A 15082-nucleotide genomic window follows, 5' to 3' on the forward strand; every position below is an offset into this window, starting at 1 on the left:
CGCCATTAGTGCACAGTCGAAAATGAACACTTATCGAAAATAGAATCCCAGCAGCGATAAGACGTAAAGGGGTCAAGGCGATTTAAAACGACTTGGTGCCATTGCGGGAGTTGCGCTCATAGCAGTGTTGGGTATAGTCGGGTCAATACGACATGAAACACGAGTGTAGTTGATGTGCATTTGCGTACGCGCTCGAAACGGCGCTGTGGAGGCAGCACTTGGAACCGAGGTGGGCCCGTCGCCAACTGCAGCGATGGGTGATGCCAGCAAGGATTTCACCACGCTCCTAGCCACTACGTTCCACCGAAACGCCTCGAAAGAAGCCGCGTACGCAATTGCGTACGTGTTTCATGTCGTCTTGACCCTACTATATAGTCGGGTTAAAACGACATGAATCACGAGTGTAGTTGCGGTGCATTTGCGTACGCGCTCGAAACGGCGCGGTGGAGGTAGCTGTTGAGACCGAGATGGGACCGTCGCAAACAGCAGCGATGGGTGGTCCCAGCAAGGATTTCACCACGCTCCTAGCCACTACGTTCCACCGAAACGCCTCGAAAGAAGCCGCGTACGCAATTGCGTACGTGTTTCATGTCGTTTTGACCCTACTATATAGTCGGGTTAAAACGACATGAATCACGAGTGTAGTTGCGGTGCATTTGCGTACGCGCTCGAAACGGCGCGGTGGAGGTAGCTGTTGAGACCGAGATGGGACCGTCGCAAACAGCAGCGATGGGTGGTCCCAGCAAGGGTTTCAACACACTCCTAGCCGCTACGCTCCACCGAAGCTTCATGTCGCTTTGACCCTACTGTAAGTTATGATATTTAAAGATACACGATTATGCACTTAAATTACCTAACATTAAGGTTTAGATTTCTTGAAGCTAATGTGAGTCACGGTACGAATATCTCAATTATGAGGTTATTTATCATTCATATACTATCTGTTTACATGAGTAAATATGTTCATCAAATTAGCGGTGATTATTTTTCGAAGTGTACTTATTCTCGCCGAGAGATCTTGGAATTAATATATGCATATATACATATACATATGCGTTAATAAAAGTATGACAAGAACGAAGCTCGTTGATTTTTTTACGTGTTTTTATGCTGTTTTCGGAGGGGAAAGTTTTAATTAGTATTTCATGCATGTGAATTGCAACAATCAAACTGGAACCTTCATCATACACTATCAATTTCTATTGAATTTTTGTCATAATGAAATTTATTTATGATTAGCAAGCAAAAAACAAAGACTCCAGTTATTCTTCGACACATGGGAAATGTTCGCGATAAAATTTTTAATTTTCTTTTGGTCGTTTTTCTATGGATGCGTTTAGGAAACACTGAGTACTTATGTACTGAAGGTATGGGTGATCCGTGGAAAGAACCTCATGTCTGTTGCTTAGCAACGATTGCAGGTCACGCTTCAGCTGTGTGCACTGTAAAAAGTGGTATGTTGCCTTAACGTTTCTGTCTTGTGAATAGCTTTTATTTTTTCTGCTTTTTTTTTTGGTTTATTTCTTTCCGCTTTGATTTTTTGCGTTACATATGTATTTACAAATTGATGCATTTCTTCATGAGGATATCTATCTTTTCTTACCTAAAGTTTCTCGCTGTGTATGTTTTCTACCTATGGTACTAAGCGAATGTTTCCCTAGTAGCATTAGAAATCTATTAAGGTTTTGCCTGGATGCTGTCTTCTGGATGACGTCTCGTGTGAACGACTGGTATGGGCATTTTCTTAGGAGGCGTGTTGTACCAATACGTCGCGAAGTGCCGTCTAATGCAATCACCGAAGGTTATGCGGTGGTTGTACGTACGCTGAGATTAACTAAGGTTAGCGGATGATTGGTGATCTGTTAAGTATTATGACAACAACTAGTTTTACAGCTCTTACATAATGCACCATATCATATATCGTGCTATTTTTTCGATTCGAAAACAGGACAGTTTTTTGGATGTCCTTACCAGTCTGCTGATAGAAAGGCGGGACACAACGAATGTAATATTGATGAAGTGAGCACGCTTCCTTCGTTTCTTAAATTGATTCCTTTATTTTTTCTAATCGCTACCCAAAAAGAACCGTTGAATTGAATGTTCTATTGTGTGGCGGCCATTTTCAAGTATGAATAGAGCTTTCCTCTTTATGAATAAAGCTTACCTCTTTCTTTACTTCACAAATAGGCCACAAAAATTCTTTTTTTTTCTTTCTGTAGTTCCATCTCTTGTTACTGAGTATCACCGAATCTAGCAATGGGATGTACGCAGAGATATGTTGTAACACATAACCAAAATAAGTAGATTATAAGAATTTGTACTTGAATACAGAGTTAGATAAAAATTTGCATCCTTTTTCTCATTTTTCTCCGTATTCAACATGTTACATGGTTACTTAGGCTCGTCACAAGACATGTCGATTCGATATTTTGTGTCCAGATATATGGTCATATTTTTTCATTGATAAACTAGCCTTCCTCGTTTTAGGACCTCTTTTTCCACTGTCCACGTCTTGATGATTCTGTTCAGCTGGTTCTTGAGATCGTTCAAACTGTACTTTCTCAACGAGGTGAACATCAGCCAGTTACGGTCGCCTGGGGCTTGTTGTCCATAAGCGGCTGCGGCGAAACGATACTTAATTATTCACGTGTACCATCTGGTTTAGAACTGCACAGGTATGTCTTAATTCGTAAGAATTTGTGCCTGACAGGTAGTAGTCTCCGGTATGTTAGTGTATTACAAAATTTGCTGCGCAGTGATGCCGGAATTTTCCTCTAATAATGAGTTAGTTTTGAGATTCGAAATCAAAATTGAATTCATACTGCTGTGATTCTCATTCGAATACAGAGATGTGTTTCCATATTAAGAATGTCAATGTTATTTCTTTGAACGAAATATTATCTATTTAACTTGAAGAATTCTCATTTATAGCGGTTTTTGGTCTTTTTCCTTTACTTCCTTTTCATCAAAGCATAGAAAAGTCAACAGCAATTGATACGTAACTCAGAAGCAAACCTCATGCTTTTTTTTTTCTTGAAAATAGCCTTATTTTTCTTTGCTGAGAAAGAAATGTACGCATGCTCACAAGTAGTGAAACATAGCGATGATAGGAAAAATCGGGAGACATTTTTGTCAAGGATATGATCTTGTCCGCAATTAACTTAATTCGGAATATCCATAACTATAACTTCTAAATATTTCGTAGATTAGTTACTTTAAAAAGGAACACAAGACATTTTTAGAATAAAATTGTACCCTGGGTCTCCGAAAGTGCTCACGTTCAACCCAAAATCACTTCACGAATCGACAGCTTCGGGAACGCTGGAGTGTTCACTCTACTCTCACCCGTTATTGATTGATGCTGTGGACTACTTCCCGGATTTCTGTATTGTTGGGAATCGCTGTGACATCCCTGGATTGCTAATGAACGAAAGTGGTGAGCCTTTATAAATCGAATGTTATGCAAGAATTGTACAAGTAAGTTTCCGCGATCAATCTTCGGCAACAGAAATGTAGACAATTCTCCCGTTGTATTGCAGTGCAATGGGCTAGACTAGCTATAGAAATTTGGTTTGCTGCTACCAGGAATAATTTCACATGTAAAGTTTTTTGAAAGTGCTAAGAAAAACTCTTGTAAAAGTATCTTCATTAGCCAATCCATTCCAGGACCACAATTGGCGACCCCAACTCAAATGCCACATGTGCTGTCTTCTTTGGATGAGATCGCACTCTCATTTGGGCCTCATGCAGAACGAATTGAGAAACTCGTGCTAGACGATGTGGGCTAACTATTGTAGTTTTTCTAATAAATATGAAATTTGACGAATTAGGTGACTTATAAGAAGAGAAGGGAACGTTGTTCCAGAGTGAGTTATACATTGCTTAATATTGCATTTTAGATAAACACTGACAGATTATATCGTGAAAACCATGCCCCGTCGGCTAAAAGCGAACCTATGCAAGTTCTTGAACGAAGGTTACGAGTAAGTTCATTTAAAAGTCAGAAATTTTTCCTTTGTGCTCATTTCTGCTTCGAGATTTAGATTGGTGTGCACAACAGTTTCACGTTTTTGTTTGAACCTTTGGTTGTCCATTTGTCTACCTTGGACGAACAATTTCGAGGTACACATTCACTTCGTCGCAAAGGTCGACCTATGAGCAGAAGTAGTAGCGATATAAGGTTTGTCATAGCAAATAACAGTTCTCTGTTCTCTACTATCGTTAAATTTTCGCGTATGACTAGTTTTTTTTCTTAATTTGCTCACTACCTCGATACACTCATGTTATTTGTTTATGCAGATTTTTTTCAGATCTGAAATGAACTCCCTATTCGTGAGATCACGTGTTTCATTACCAAAAATGGCAGACGACGATCGGCTGGTAATTGTTTTTGCTCTCGACTATTTGCTTGGACTTCGTTCAAACGACGTGAGTTTCAATTTTTGAGGAACTTGTAGACCGTTCTCGTTAAAGTGACGCTAGAAATATGTTTAACAGGCGTATCGAAGGATCCTGTAGAGCTTGTACTCGGTGTTGTAATTTCCACGAAAGTACTTACTCAAGGTGGCTTCTGGGCTGAAATACATCAGGATAATCTTTTAATTTGAACAAGTGAAATCTTGTTGCCTTTATTCTGAAGACATAAGAAAAGCCTTACGGCACTTTTGTAGCATGTTACTCTGTATTATTACTCTATAAACGTCTTTGTTCTGCTCGTGGCCGGAGTGTAATGTTTCGACTTCTACACAAAAAAAAGGTTGAAAACCGTGTGAGGGCCATACAATGACTCACGGAGCTAGCCATGTTTTTGTCTTACCAGACAAGTCTGGTAACAATTTATGACACTATACGGATGAAAGGATTGATTGGCCTAGGGAAATATTGACCATGCAGACGCTGCGAAATCAATTGTTATTGCCTTACACCCGCCAAAAGAATACATTTATTTCGCCAGATTAATTGGACAAAAATTCGTTGATTTTTATTTCTAACTTTGTTATGTTAAACTTGCAAATTGGAAGGGACTGGTATACTTATTAGATACTTAGTAAATGGACAGTAGAGGTACTTCTTAATAGATTAATATCATCGTTTGCAGAAAAACATCCTCCACAGCCAATCCATAATCATCTGTTGGGGAGCGTGGCAACCGTTTTCAAAACGTGCGCAGTTACAATCAAACGGACGCATTCAAGCATCAGGTAGAACATCTTCCTTGTTCGCATCTCTAAACATATGCGTTTACTCTAGATTGTCTGCCTTTCAATTAGAATTTTATTCTCGTTAATACTATTTAAAACTACGTTTTAAATACTCATTAATACTATTCAAAACATAGTTTTAAATGGTATTAACGAGAATAAAATTCTAACTGGAAGGCAGACAATCTACAGTATCAGCGAGAATAAAACGAGAATAAAATTAAAATACAATACCAATCTTGGCTACAGCTCAAGAAAATCAATTAAAAGCTACGTTTCAACATGCCGAGATTCAAAGACAGTCGAACATGGGCAATACTATTTAAAACTACTTGAAGCTTGCGCCGTGTGTTGCGGTCGTGCTAAAATCGGCCTGGTGAGCTGTGAATTGCGCCTAGGGTGGGACCCTCGCTAGTACCACTCATCGCTGCAGTCTGAGTGAAGCTAAAGATGGTCCCACCTCCGATGATAAAGCCACCTCCATCGTACCAGTTCGAGCACAGCAGCTTACAAAACCGCACCAAGCTTCAGATAGTTTTTCTATTGATAAATAAATGTTAGTTTTAAATTAAATCTTGTCGAAAAAATCTTTTGCTTTAGAAATGATGTTCCCTTTGTGTTTTATCGATACTTCACATACCTCATTTATGTCTTTTGTTTATGTTTAAACTTTTGGTGTTACATGTTTGTTTTATAGTTTCGCTCATCGGTGGTCCTCGCCCCAATCCTGAAGAAAGTCTGTGCTTCAAAAATTTGCTTCACTTGTACCGCAGGGACGACAGCATATTCACTGAAAGTGCACCAAAGATCACGATACAGTTCAATTTTGTGTTAGAAGATTTAGCAAGTGTAAGATAGACATAATATATATAAATATATTGGAAATGAAAGCATGATGATCTGCTGTTTTAAGCGCTCGTACGACTCTTTATCACGGTCAACCATTCTTACACCTGCACCTCGCCGAGAGATAATAGATGTTTATGATTCTGACAAGGAAAAACTTTCCTCGCCCAAGAAACCAGAATCAGGACGGAATGAATCTTCAGACGCCAAGGATCACGAAGATGCCTTGCCACCTATCATTACCAAGGTGAGCCGTTCATAAATACTAATAAGGGAATTGGTGGAAGTAGACCTTTTCTATCTGCAAGCGTATTGGTAAGCATGTTATGAGCTTGACTAGCTAGGAATTCACCAAGCTACAAATAGGTTTAATTCCTAGATTATTGCGTGCATTTTCTGCGGGTTTTTGGATTTAACTGGGCTTTGACCAATATGTGAAATGCGATCACAATTGAGAAGTGCTACACGTAAAATAGTACGAGCTTAAATAAGTGTACTCTTGTGAAGACAAACCGATTCTGGAGAGTGCAATTAACTACCTTCCTCGAGGACGGTCGTCTCTGTACAACTGTACATTGTACTGTATCTGTTATTGAAGAGAAATTTGCTTCTAAACAAAATCTAATGTTTTGCATAGTTGTCCGAATCAGCCAGTTTTATGATTATGAGTATGTCCACTGCAAGTGAAATATGTGAGTTTGGGATTCTTAATAATCTGTTATACAGTATTATTAATTCCAGAGACCCACATATACTACCACTCCTAAGTTGCTGGAGAAGATTGATAGCATCATCGAACAAGAGTCACCTCGACAAAATTTGCCAGCGTCTTATGTGCTGCCAATGAAAGAAGCTAGGTATGGGGTCGGCTTTATCATTACCGTAGGAAAAACTTACTAGCTGGAACAACTGACAGTGTTGATGCTATTCCCATGTAACCTGGATTCGCAGGTGGTTTGTAGCCTTCGAAGCGAAAGCCTCTTTACACTATATTCTGTTCATGTCTTAGGCCCTGGCAGCACTGAGTGAAGTTCCAGTTGACTGGCTAAAGTTTATTTGATTGAACTGTGGTATAGTGCTGACCTGATTCACATCACGATATTTACGCATTTTAGATGAAAGTCAATGAAAACGGTGAAAGTTTTTATTTTTAGGGTTTCCAATGTATCTCGATCGGTCTACGCTTTCCTTTCTAATGTTCAGGTATCTTGACCTTTCTTTAGTTATTTGAGAAGGTAAGAAAATGTCTGTACTTTTAGTTTCCTTGTATTCTTGATCGTGACGGTGATTCGCCCACTCTTATTGACGTGTCTTCTGCAATTCTTCCAAACCGAGCAGTGGAAATGAATGACGGACTAGGAACCAACGAAATAATTCTTCAATTTATGGCTCTAAAGTGGTAATTTTACTTCATAATCAAGACGGTTGAAAAAAAAAGCTATGGTCTCAACAGTTTTCTTAGGCCACTATATCAAATCCACCTTCATTGATGTAACCATATTTTTTTATATTTTTCTTTTATTTTATTCATGGAGGTCGTGTTACAGCCTAAACAAGCGTGACGTGATTCCGGTGCGTAAGATATTCTTTACGCTGGAATTCTACCGCTTCCAGCAAATTGCCACGGAAGGGTGGGTAATAATTTTTTGTAAAGTTTATCTTTTTAAAACTACGCTTTTAATTTGCTAGAATTTTTTGAGATTAATTTCGCTGTGACCATGTTCAATTATGTGGGAAGTTGGAATTACTTGCTCAATTTAGCTTCATTCAAATTATCGAGAACAAGATTCAGAATTTTTTTTAAAGCTTCTCTGCTTAAGAAAGTACTTTTTTAGACTACTGCTGTCAGAATCCAGCACTTCTAGTAACGATCCAAACATCCTCAAACGTTTGGATGCTAATGGTGAAGAAGTCACTGATAGCGGTTCTGGCTTTACGGTACGATTTGTTACTGTTTTTTTTTTCTTGCACTAAGTTTTGGCGAGGATGAAAAGATTAATCTTCTTGTTCTTGTTCAATCCCCGCATACACAGTGCCTTATGAAGGCTTACGTGAAAGATGATATTTGATCATGCATCTTTCGACATTTTCCGGCAGGGATACTTCCTTGCACATTAAATTAGGTTGCCGTAATTCCTTTCGGAACTCATATGATGTTTTTATCAAATTTACTGCTTTGAATGCTCTAAAATATTTTAAAGTGATTGTTTTTGTCACACTATTATGTTTCTGATGTTGACAACCTGGTTCTTGAATTTACTCAGCTTGGTTCAGGTGAAATTTCTCGTGGATCCTCAACGACAAAATGAAAGCGATCGTGATGATTTTATAACGTATTTAAGTACGAGTTCAATTTGTATAGAGGTGTGGGATGCTGAGTCTTTGATGCTTCTTGGAGCCAGTTATGTTCCTCTTCAGGTTGGGAATCATCTTCATTTATTATTTAATGACGTCATTCCTTACTACTTTCTATCATATCTGTTACATCATTTGTACGCCATTTCCTATATGCAACAAGAATTCAGAGTTTACTTCGAAATGGCAGGGATGCCGTTCAGTGCACAGTACAGTGTCCTGTCGTGTTTAGTGCTTTACCTGAACCAGTGCGAGTAACAGCTTTACTGTACTTGCGATTAGCGAACATAGGTCATCCATCTTCTAATCAAATAGGTACGCTGATTTTTCTACTTTATATCCTTTGAAATCATAGCCAATACTTTTTTTGATGTGTTGAAACATCTAAGGTTGGTCAAATCTGTTAACTAAGGTAAACTAGTCCGGCTGTAAATGGTTTTGTCAAGGTATTGGAGAATTTCTTACAGAGAATTTGAAAGTAAATCTACCAGTTGGCCCGTATAATGAATGATTTGTTGGCTATATGAGTTGGAAAGTCACTCTCATATTGTCTTGGTGTCTAATTTGAGCTTAATGCAAATTCTTGCGAGGGCAGTCCTAAACCTGTATAAAAATGCGTCAAATGAGAGAAATCTAGCTCATAGATGAGTATAATTTTTTAAAAATAAATTTATTATTGTATTATGATAAATAGCTAATAAATATTCCTATGTTGCCTAAGCGTACGTCTCTGTTATCAACTCGAATACTGGTTGTGGCCATTCAGTGGCAGCATTCTCCTCTGGCTTGGTGAACGGGAACTCATTGAGATCCTTGGACTTGTTGATAGAGGGTTGAGCAGGTTGCTGTGGTTGTTCAGGCTGTTCTGGCTTTTGGGGTTGCACGGTTTGCTTGGACTGTTCGAGTTGCTCAGACTGCTCGTAAGCGGCTTCTAGTGCCGGTAGAGCGTCCCTGCAAATGTGTTTGGGCTATGGATTTATTCAGAGATATTTTTGAAAACTTTTCTACCACAAACTACTTTTTCAAACTGCGCATTATTGGAACTCCTGCTCACCTAGATTCTCTCTCGATCTTATCGGCCAATTTAATCTTTAAATTCTGGAGTGATCGTCGCTTGCGGCCACCACCACCGCAACCGCAGCATCCGCAGCATCCTCCACCGCATCCGCAACCACAACCACCACCACCTAAGATATAGTGCAGCTTAGATCCTATAAATTGGAATCAATGTCTTGTGTACCACCTCCTCCGCAGCAACAACATGGCCGACAGCAGCATGGGCGACAACACGTGCAGCATCGTGTACAGCAACAAGTTCTGCAGCAAGTGCAACAACATCTGAACGAAATGAGGGCGCACCGTAATAGGAGTAACTACAGGATGCATGTCGACAAGAGGTGTAAGTGCATTACAATGGCATTTACCTTGGTCTACAACAGCAGCAACCACATCCACAACCGCATCCACCTTGTCTTTTCACTCTTAGAGAACTGCCTGGTTCCGAAAGGGTGTCGATAGCAGTAGTATTCACAATTGCAAGATCAGTAGAGGTGCTCTCGATTGCGGAATCACCAGCGGGAATTGGCAGCGCCTGTAGTTTCACTGACTTGTGGACATTGCTATACGTGATATGCATAGATATTGTAGGATTTGCAGTAACTTGAAATAGTCAGTATTTCGTTTTTTTTCGTTTTTGTATGTGCAGAATATTTTGAAAAAGGTAGACGAAAACTTAGAAATGTATATACCGCTGAGTTAGCAGAAGACTAGTATCGTGGCAATATTATGAATTTCAAAATTTAGAACTTCAGAAAATAGCAAGGAAGTCGAATTTCTTTTCGTAAAAGTTCGTAAAGATTCTTACTTGTAGTTGTGTGAGATATATCACGCCCACTGAGAAGCAGACCAGAAGGGTTTTTGCTGTAAAAGCCATTGGAATATGCAAGTGGATGAAATTCTCGATGTCTTTCTCCCAAAATCGCAAACTATTTATACGGTTTTTGTGGGTCGCTGCGTCTCCTAATATCACTCACTATTCCTTCGTTGGTCCAGACCGGACCAGTGGTGCAACGAAATGTTTGATCGCACGTCATCTATAACGGCTACTCCGCTAACGGCCCTGTCAGGAACTCCGGAAACTTTTGCGACACAAAAATGAGCGGGCAAACACGGCGAATTCCGGTGTTTCCATGGATTTGACGCCGATTATAGGATTCACCCACTTTATCTAGCTCATTGTTGTATACGAAGTAAGTTCAAACTCTGCATCTCCTATCTTTAGTGAAGTCTATGGGGCCAGGTGCTATTTACAAAGAATTCCATATCGCACTTTACACATTGTTTTCTAATGTTTTTTCTCTTTTGCAAGAAAAAAAACTCAAAATACTAAGGAAGTAGTTTTTTTTTATTTTCTAGGATTGGCTTTTTGTTGAACAATTGCAATCCAATAAACTGCTCCAGATCTGGTCCATAGTCGCACCACCTGTGTGGTGAATCGTCGCCTCAAAGGGCTTGGTGAGGAAGGTCCTGATAGTTATCGAATACGGGCTAAGCCACTGAATCCTGTCCATGATAGTAATCTGCAAAAATTCCTACATGCTCAAAGGTATGCACATTCACTGAACTATTTGTTTTGTTACCTCTACGTTTTGTGATGTGTTTCGATTGTTATCAACTCAGAATTTCTCAATATTTTTTATTTTGCTTGTGTCTTTTCTCACCTGCTGTTTTTTGTTTGATTTCGGAGTGGCTCAAATGTGCGTCCACAGTTTTTTTTTTTGGTTTGGGTGTACTATACTTTTGCTCTCTTCTGTTCTTTTTCTCTTTTCGGCGCTCTGCATCCAATCGTACATTTGCATCTTCAAAAATTGTTTTGTTGACAGAGTTCTGTGGAAAACTGTGCAGTTAACAACTAATCTTTCAAAGTTATTCGCTATTTTTCCTTCATGCAATGCAATTCTATTGGAATTTTCAACACGAATTAGATTCATTACTTCAGTTCTATGTTTAGACTCGACATTCAACAAAGATATGAAGATATTTTTGATGAACAAAGCTACGACCGAATTCGTCAATGGGAAAAACTCAAATATGGAGTAATTCCAACACAACAAAAGGTCTTTTTCTCAAACATGCGTTATTGATGTTGTCGTATATAGATGCTGTCACTTCCGCGCTCATGATTCACCATTTTCTTTTCATTCACCTTTTCTTCAACGTTATAAACGAAAAATATGAATATCATCTTTTTAGACGACAGTTAAGAAGTTTCTTTTTGAAGAGGAGTTAGAAGTTTATCGAAAGTTACGCAACCAAAGTAAAGCCTCGAAACTTCTTGAAGCTGTTTTCCAAGGTGCAAAATTAGATTTGGTTTTTGCTAATAATTTGATTTCGAACATTTGATTTCAAAGTGAAATCTTTCAGGCATCACATCCCGCCATTATATCTTTCCGACTATTGGTGAAAAGTCCTTCTTTGAATACTTGCTGCAGAACACCTATCCGGAACCAGTAAATTGCGTTATCGAAATTGATGTGCCTGGTCTAAGGTGATAATTAGGCTTTTTCACTGTTCTTATTGTTCTTTGGGGTACCTGAGCAGCACTTCTGTTTTGAACTTCAGCATAGTGACTGATATGGATGAGTGGTCGTTTTATAAACGTGCAAATTCATTGGAAACACCCATGGAAAAGAACCTTGTTCTGCAAAATAGTGGCCACATGGAAATTTTTTTGAAACCAATGGAAGCCGTGCACGTACCGTTTTTGTACGATGATCTAAAAGCTACGAAACAAATGGACGACAAGATTACTTCCACAAAGGTGAGACGTTTTCCACAGATTTGCCAGTTACCTACATAACTAGTAGTAGGTTTTTTTTTTTCGACTAAGTGAAATCTTGTAGTACATACGCGAAAGACAGTTTGGAAGCACCACAATTTCAAGATCTATCAATTTTCGATTCGAATCTAGTGAATTATACACTGTACCATGGTCATCTCTATTAATTCAGAAAACAAATAAATAAAACATTCACTTGAAGGACGAACTAGTATGCCGAGTCGAAGAAAGACCCAATAATATTTTTTTTAGGTCGTATTCCGCAGATGGGACAACTCGTCCGCAATCTCGATTTTGGACCTACGAATTGAACATCGTCCATGTGTTGTCAATGAGACATATCGATTCTTCACTGAAGCCGCTTCAAATTGCGAAAGAATTATAAAAATTCGAGGAATAGCAAGTGTGTTGCATCTTCGAGTATAGTTGCATTTTCTGAATTCAGTCACTCGAAATTACGGTTTGATAGTTTTGTCTGATTTTTGGTTTTTAAGAGGATCGACGAATTGGAAGTGTCTTGTGCTTGGATCCTAGCGCAAAGGTTTTACTGCAGCATCATGGTCTTGAACAGGAGTTGGCAGTTACGGTGTGATGAAAATTTTCTACAAATATTCGGTGGAATACCTGTGTCCGCCTGCTTCGCATTTTGATGTAAAGTTAAATTCCTTGTGTGAGGCGGGGTAAACTTGGGTCATTGAGGACTGTGACGTCAGCACCACTGACATGTCTTACCGTCGATGTTGTCCGCTTTCTTTCTTACTTTCCGTTACTTAAGGTTTCAACGACGAAACGATTTGGAGCGCATATTTTTTAAGAAACGTTTGAATTTAGGCATTTGCGGGTGAGCCGACCAGCGTGCGAGTTTTGTTGGTGTTGTTATACGGAGATCGTTATGGATACAGGTGTGTCGGTGGAATAGTTATTACTGTTAATTGATTTTGTTTTTCTTCTCTTCATATCTCTATCAGGTTATTGACAGTATCTTGTGGGAAAAAACCGTATATACCTCTACTTTGTTCATTCTATCTGTTATGTTAGCGATCATTTAGGCTTTTGTCGACGTGGCGAATAATGATCCACGCCCTACAGCGGATCGATCTACACAGTACTATGGGACAGTCAGTTAAGATACCTATTACGCTTAAGAGGTAGGAAGACATTCATTCCAGCTGCTTTTTGACGATAACTATATCATCTTGAATTTTCTTTTTTCTTTCCATCTAAAAGCTCTTCTTGTTCTTCTTCTAAGGACTTCTAGGAACTCCTTTTCCTAAGACTGATTGTTGGATTCTTGTTTTTGTTTTTTTTGTTGGATTCTTTCACCTTTCACTGCAAGGAATTTATAATGATTCTTGTCGCAGTCGTTAAGAGACATAAACTCTTAAGTTGCGACATTATGAGGTGAAAGTGCTTGTTGAATAAACTGTAAAGTAATACGTTGATTAAACGGTAATAAAGGCATTATTAAAGCGCACAGGGAAACTGTCACTACCTGCAATATTGTGGCTTCCCGTTCAAAAGCGGAGCATTGCCAGCTAAAATTTACATTTATTGAAGTTTCCCACTTCACCGTGCGAGTGTTGAAATTATAGAAATAGTAATCTGATTTGAGATTTTCCATGCCTCTGAATCCTTTAAAATTCTTTCGGATTTAAGTTATCGATTTAGAATTCCTATCTGAACCGTTTTTACTTTCTTCTAATAATATCATAACTTTTTTTGGTAGTTTTTTGTTATTTGGCGAGAATCCTTTGCTTTACTCATGAATCTCTCACCAGCCTGCGTAAACCTGCTAACTTTTCAAAATTTGATACTTTAGAAAATTAGTCTTTAATCTGGCGTAGTTTTAGTACGATCGTGGATACTATTCAATCCGCAATAAAAAAAAAACTTCTTGTATTTTTCACCGTGGAACCAACACGAAGAAATTTTCTTCACATGTGTTTAGCAAGCTGGAAGGTGTCTGGAAGCTGGAATGTTGAAAATATAATCATCAACACGTAGCCAACATGTTTTTTCCTTCCATCTTTTCATGTGAAAAATTCATGTTACTCTTTCTTTACGGTTCACGCATACGGGTCATGCAAACTTCCTACTTACATACATTCATATACGTTTAGATTAACATATTTTTTGTTTTGCATTTCTAGATTCTAGGAAGCAAATTTTTCAATGGAGCTTCTTCTATTGGTGCATATATGCGATATGCTTTTGCGGAGAAAAAATTTTTGGAACAGTTTCTAGGGTCCCTTCACAGTACTAAGGACGATAATAAAAGACTAAGGGGCAAAAAAAGAAAAAACGTTTCTTATTGACCGAAATTAAATGACGTGAAATTTTCTCAATATTGGACATTTCAAGAGGGAATCATGCGATTAAAAATTACAAAAAAGAACCTTCAGTGAGAAAGAGAATAAGTGTCTGTAACTTCTTCTTTTTTCTACCTACAAAGATGGTGTGCACACTTTATCTTTGTGCAGCAATTAACTCGAAAAGCTACTTCATAGCAAATATTTACTCTTCCATAAATTCCACGAACTATTCGTTGTTGGCGGCGGTAATATTTTCATTTCGCCTGTGCATATGTTTAAAATGGCAGCATTACTTGACGCAGTAGTGTAGCAGTATAAATTCGGGAATAAAAAAAAACATTTACACATGTAAAAGCGAAGCGTCATCGCTATGGACGAGTTCAACGATTATGGCATTTGATTGAAGTGCTCAATACTTCAGTTGTTTCGACATTACTCTTTGATTATGGATTTGATACAATGTCATAATCGTTAACATCGATCGATTATTTAAAACTCATGCATAAAATCGGACAATCAAAGACTAGCAG

General features: G+C 38.5%; 1 protein-coding gene across 2 annotated transcripts; it reads left to right on the forward strand.

Annotated features, from left to right (window-relative positions):
* Positions 1-172: 172 nt before the first annotated feature.
* Positions 173-13921, forward strand: RB195_016398 (uncharacterized protein; the record flags this gene model as incomplete). 2 transcript variants are annotated; one of them, XM_064207545.1, is made up of 31 exons in its annotated part: positions 173-229; positions 767-808; positions 1341-1396; positions 1434-1454; positions 1683-1839; positions 1894-2019; positions 2488-2675; positions 3243-3436; positions 3667-3779; positions 3900-3983; positions 4044-4180; positions 4311-4428; positions 5099-5201; positions 5899-6050; positions 6115-6294; positions 6789-6904; positions 7202-7250; positions 7307-7446; positions 7595-7678; positions 7883-7985; positions 8322-8465; positions 8573-8717; positions 10863-11007; positions 11413-11518; positions 11655-11754; positions 11826-11949; positions 12024-12222; positions 12493-12643; positions 12735-12826; positions 13072-13142; positions 13290-13392. In XM_064207545.1, the coding sequence occupies 31 exons, from the start codon at positions 173-175 to the stop codon at positions 13390-13392; spliced, it is 3600 nt and encodes a 1199-aa protein (XP_064063425.1). The 2 variants fall into 2 exon arrangements, with proteins under 2 accessions (XP_064063425.1, XP_064063426.1); XM_064207544.1 differs by lacking the exons at positions 173-229; positions 767-808; positions 1341-1396; positions 1434-1454 and adding exons at positions 468-577; positions 13909-13921 and having other exon boundaries at positions 13290-13388.
* Between the last annotated feature and the right edge of the window lie 1161 nt (positions 13922-15082).

This window comes from Necator americanus, chromosome V (genome assembly GCF_031761385.1).
Source record: "Necator americanus strain Aroian chromosome V, whole genome shotgun sequence".
Taxonomy (NCBI): Eukaryota; Metazoa; Nematoda; class Chromadorea; order Rhabditida; family Ancylostomatidae; genus Necator; species Necator americanus.